At 41.7% G+C, this 5806-nt stretch overlaps 1 protein-coding gene across 1 annotated transcript; it reads right to left on the reverse strand.

Moving 5' to 3' along the window:
- Positions 1 to 977: 977 nt before the first annotated feature.
- On the reverse strand, positions 978 to 2793 carry LOC139159702 (transcription factor 15-like). Its single transcript, XM_070737040.1, has 2 exons — positions 2314 to 2793; positions 978 to 1010 (listed from the first exon to the last, which is right to left on the reverse strand). The coding sequence occupies exons 1-2, from the start codon at positions 2791 to 2793 to the stop codon at positions 978 to 980; spliced, it is 513 nt and encodes a 170-aa protein (XP_070593141.1).
- Between the last annotated feature and the right edge of the window lie 3013 nt (positions 2794 to 5806).

The following is a 5806-nucleotide window of genomic DNA, read 5'->3' on the forward strand; positions in this document are numbered from 1 at the left end:
ATTGCTTCTTCTTACAAAATTTTCTACTTAAGAACCTGGTTACAGAATGAATTAAGTTCGTAAGTAGAGGTACCACTGTACTGTAAATCAAGGGCTACCTGTACATGCCTCACAGTTAACTTAAAGAAAACCATCCTGGCTAGCTACATTTTCATCATGTGAAATCGATACTCTGAGTTTGTGATCACCCATATCAAGAAAAGACATTGGGGTTTTTTTGAGGGGGAGCACTGGAAACCCCACATTTTAACACAGTGACTGGCTAGGGCAGACTTTTCCAACCTGATGCTTTCCAGAGATATTTGGATTATTTAGCTAGAAAGAACAGGGTTAGATGCTTAGGCTAGGGAACTAATTGTTTCCTAGGATCGGAAGAGTGACCTAAGGCAGCATCATTTTCGCATTTTGAGATTGGATAAACTGGGACCCCATGTGCATTCTTGTTACCATTTGGGCACAGACCTTCCATATCAGTGGGAACCTTTGGGCTTCCTGGCAGGAGCCAGGGAGCCTTTGAAAAAAGAAAAAGAGAGAGAAACATGCCATTCCTTGGTGTGTTCAGTTGTGGTTAGACGCTGTGATGCACTTGAAATCTCCATGATCAGGAGATGCTGGATGTTGGGAAGCTCAAGTTCCATCATGTGATATCAGTTTGGGAGGCATCGATATCAGAGCTTGGCTGCTTAGGGTTAGCATTTCTTGCACAAAAATAGCTGCCGCGCCAGGTGCAACTTTCCTTGCCGTGTTCAATTTCATCTGAGAAAAAAAAAAAGCCCTAGGAACCGGTTTGCTGCAAGGGAAAACAAAGCACAAATCGTGGTTACTGTTTTGCTCCTGCTTATTAATATGAGATCAAAATGACTGCACAATTTCAACACAAATATTATGACACGAATGCCGAGCCATACCTAGAGCTGTTTTGTGTCCAGTCCAGCATTTACACGAGCAGCTCATTTGAATCAACATCCATAAAAATTTTAAAGCGACAGGTGTTTGTCCCGTTCTCTGTGCTGCAAATAGGATCAAAGGCATCCATTATTAAACAGCAGGCTACATAAACACATACATTTATGTTTTTTTCATTTCTGTTGCCAAGGACCAGTGAACATTTCACCTATTAAGACAAAGCAGATCACACTAGTGCTGTGGACATGTACACAGAGAAAGAGAGAGACTGAGAGAAAGAAATATTAGATATATAGATATTGATATGATCTCTCTCTCTCTCCGTCCACACATCTCTATCATCTTTCTTTCTTTCTTTCTTTCTTTCTTTCTTTCTTTCCTTCCTTCCTTCCTTCTTCCATCCATCCATCCATCCATCCATCCATCCATATCTATCTATCCATCCATCCATCCATCCATCCATCCATCCATCCATCCATCCATCCATCTATCATCTATCTATCTATCTATCTATCTATCTATCTATCTATCTATCTATCTATCTATCTATCTATCTATCTATCTATCTTCTATCTAGATATCTATTGAAGCTGGTTAGTCTTACTTGCAGATCTTTACTTATACTTTCAGTCAGTCGTGTTCATTCTCAAAGGCTAAATTTTCTGTTTTAGTTTTGTTTGTTTAATGTAAACCTTGAAATGGATTTTTTTTAAAAAAAATAACAATAGTTCCCTTGAAGGGAGAGTAAGATAAAATGGTCTCTGTGAGAAATACAATAAAAGAATACTACTCAAAGACCTGAACAATCTAAGGATTGCCTATAAAAAGGAAAAAAATATAATAAAGATTACTTTTCCAGATAAAAAACAAAGCAAATGCATCTTTTATTTATTCATTTCTATGTGCAAGGCTCACATGAAAAAAATAACACCCTTACCTGTCTTTAAAAAGAGTTTTAAAGTGCTCCTTTTTGAGAATGAGAAGGCACCCCAAGACACTTAAAAAAAGTTTGTCTGTGATATGATATTTCTCATGCTGGTAATACGAAAGTTAAGTTCTACCTTCCCATCTGCTTCATGCCATACAGGTACCCCTTTTCCGCCTATGCAAAAGCACAGAATCTGAATCAAGCAAGTTGATTTAAAATGTGGGGCAAGGAGGACTAAACACTGCCAACTTCTAGGCTCTAGGTCAGTGTTTCCCAACCTTGGCAATTTGAAGATATCTGGACTTCAACTCCCAGAATTCCCCAGCCAGCATTTGCTGGCTGGGGAATTATGGGAGTTGAAGTCCAAATACCTTCAAGTTGCCAAGGTTGGGAAACAATGCTCTAGGTGGTAGCGCAGTGGCCATTTCCACATGGGTTATGATTTGGGGGGTTCAGGGAGGGCTTGATGCCAACCTTACCTGTCTCCTCTGGTTGCTCAGACAGAAGGTGCAGATGGATCTTGGGTTCCCTGAAGCAGGGCTTCCCTGCAGGAGAGGCTGATACTGCAGGCAGGGCTGCCTCACCAGCAAGGCCACCTCAGACAAGTTCCCACCAGATTGCGGCTGCTGCTGCTGCTGCTGTAGGAGCAGCATATTCGCCAGGTGCGAGATGTAGCTTGAGGCCAGGCGCAAGGTTTCAATCTTGGACAGCTTACGATCTGCAGGCTCAGTCGGGATGAGTGTGCGGAGGGCGCTGAAGGCGGTGTTGACGCTGTGGGTTCGGTCCCTTTCCCGAGCATTGGCTGCCTGCCTCTGCTTGTTGTGACCACTCAGCCGAGGGCTCTTGCGTTTGCGTTTGGTTTGGGCCCCGGTGCCAGGCAGGGAGCGTCCTGAGCTGCTCTCGCTGCTGCCACTCTCCAGCTCCTCCAGATCGGATGCAGCACCCCCGCTCGACTTCATGGTCAAGCCGGCCGCCCTTCAGCTCCATCACTTTTATGCCCAGCAGCTGCCACCTTGCTCCTGTTAGCATCAGCAGCCGCTGCTCTACCAACTCCCCTCCAGCAGCAGGGTCATTTTTTGAATGGTTGCTCCTTTTAGATCGAGCAGATGGTGGCTCTGTAAATAAGGCAAGGGAGGTGGAGCTGCCTCTCAGAGGAGCTATTGCAAGCCCTGCACCTGTCTCCCCCTTGTCATGTCAGCATGTGCAAAGGCCTGGGCAACCCACAGGAGCACGGGTAGAAGGGAAACAAAGCCCTCGCTCTCCCCCTTTCCCTCAATCTCTGGAATGGATTCATGCCTCTCTCAAATACTCCAGGAAGTCAGACATTTCCCCCTTTCTCTCAGCAGGCTCATAATTCAGGAATCATTTGAATATCTTGGTTACTGGAAACTGAGCCAAGCATTAGACCCACATTATTAAAATCAGAATTCCTTCCTTCCTTCCTTCCTTCTTTCCTCCATTTCTCCTTCCTTCCTTCCTTCCTCCCTCCCCTCCCCTCCCCTCTTTTCACAGCATTTTTATAACATGCTGATTGCTCAATGTTAGCTATTGGTTGGCTAGTCTGCATTTCTTAGCCCAGTTTCAAAATCACTGCAATAGCTTTCTCATCGTGAACATATTTATTTATTTGATCTAATTTATTTGATCTAATTTATATGCCCCCCAACTCCCGAAGGACTCTGGGTGGCTTACAATAAAAACCTTTAAAGGGTTTAACGAGTCTTCAGAGAGGGGCGGCATACAAATCTAATAATTTATTTAAACAAACAAACAAACAAACAGTTTAAAACCCCATTATAGCAACTTCCATATCCTGTGTGGCCAGATCTAAAAGAAATCTCATTAGGTCAACGTATCAAGGTTTACTTGATATAGACCAGTGATGGTGAATCTATGGCATGGGTGCCACAGGTGGCATGCAAAGCCATATCTGCTGGTACGTGAGCCGTTGCCCTAGCTCAGCTCCAACATACATATGTGTGCAGGACAGCTGATTTTTGGCTTGCACAGAGGCTCTGGGAGTGCATTTTTTTGCTTCCAGAGAGCCTCTGGAGGGATGTGGAGGGCCTTTTTATCCTCCCCCAGCTTCAGGGAAGCCTTTGGAGCCTGGGGAGGGTGAAACACAGCCCTACTGGGCCCACCAGAAGTTGGAAAACAGGCTGTTTCCCACCTCTAGAGGGCCTCCATGTGTGTGTGTGTGTGTGTGTGTGTGTGTGTGTGTGTGAGGGAAGCTGTTTTCATTCTCCCAGGCATTGAATTATGGATGTGGGCACATGTGCATGCATGATAGCACACACACACACACACACAATTTTTCAGCACCTGAAGAAAAAAACTGATATAGGCAAACACTCTGGGATAATATAAGGTCAAGCATTTACAAACCATTCTCATAACACTAGTTAGACTAGAGGTATGTTCTGGCATATCTCAGAAAGATAACAAGAAATTTCAACTGTCTCACTCTCTAAACCAATAAAAAAAAGTTAAGTTGCCCAACTAAGATTTCTAAGATCTCAACCAAACTTACCAAATGGACTAAACAACTATTTCTAAGGGCTTCAGCAAAAGGATATACTGTATGGTCAGTTTTAATCCAAAAGCTCAACATCACTATTTTTTTGTTTAGTGTAGTGTTGGAATACTGGAGATGGCTTCCTTTTAGCACCAATGCAAGCACTCCAACACAGCCAGCTGCCTCCACATTCTTGGCCTTGAGTCCTCCTGTCCTCTCACCAACTCTGCTAGATCCTATTTGTGGTTTGTTTCCACACTCTGTGGCCTCTGTCACTCTCACCAACTCAATTATGCAGGGCAGAGATCAGTCAAAGACTAAAAAGGGAAATTCAGAATCCAATGTCCCCTCCATGTAGTTCTCACTTGCAAAAGCATGGCCATGCTTCAAGACTGCTGCAGCATTTGTATTAATTGCTGGAATAACAAACCTAATAGTATATTATGAACTGGCCCAATGAACCACAGTGTTACTTGTCATGCAAAGATGGATTTGGCTTGATTCCTGCTTCTTGAAAAGCATCAGAAAACGGCACCCCTACCTTTTTAGCCCACTGGTGACTTGGTCCACCTTGGCTTGATTTGGAATCAATTTGATATTTATGAACTTTTTATGAATCTTTATCCTATAAACTGGTGGTAAAATTTCAGTTATAAGCCAAGTCAAAGATCCCCAAAGCTAACCAGTTAAAAGCCATCTCCAGGTTAAGGATAGGAAAATACCAAAGTATAAACAATTACTTGATGAACAAATGAATTTAAAAACAAGAGATAAACTTCAAGAGGAAGGATTTAAATTAGATTGGTGGCAATATATACAGATACAGTTGAAGTTTCAAAAAGACAGCAAAGCATATATATTTAACAAGAGTAAAAACTTCTTGAGTAGTTCATTGATTTCAAATTCAAAGAAATTAATTGGGAAAGCATATAAATATATGATAGAACATAAAAATATAGACTTAACTCTCAAAGACAATATGATTACATGGTGTAAAAACTTTTGGCAAAGAGTTTGATCTAGAGACTTGGGAGAAAGTTTGGATAACAAGTTGGAAGGTGACAAACTCTGTTTCTTTAAAAGAAAACCAAATTAAGATGTTTTACCAATGGCATCTCCCACCGAATAGAATTGCTAAGATGTACCCAAATACCTCCCCAAATTGTTCGAAATGTAAAAATGAAATAGGTTCTTATTATCATCAATGGTGGACATGCAGTAAAGTCCGGACATATTGGAGAATGATAGAAAAAATGATAAAAGAGATTACATTATATAAAATAGAAAAATCCCCTGAATTTTACCTCCTAGGCATAGCTAAACAGAAATATAAAAAAGATATTTCTTTTCTGGTTGTACATATTTTAATAGCCGCTAGGATAGTTTATGCACAAAATTGGAAAGGGGAAGATATCCCCAAAAAAGAGGATGTAGTTAAAAAAATATTGGACTGTGCA

The sequence above is a fragment of the Erythrolamprus reginae genome, chromosome 1 (assembly GCF_031021105.1).
Source record: "Erythrolamprus reginae isolate rEryReg1 chromosome 1, rEryReg1.hap1, whole genome shotgun sequence".
In the NCBI taxonomy this organism is placed as follows: domain Eukaryota; kingdom Metazoa; phylum Chordata; class Lepidosauria; order Squamata; family Dipsadidae; genus Erythrolamprus; species Erythrolamprus reginae.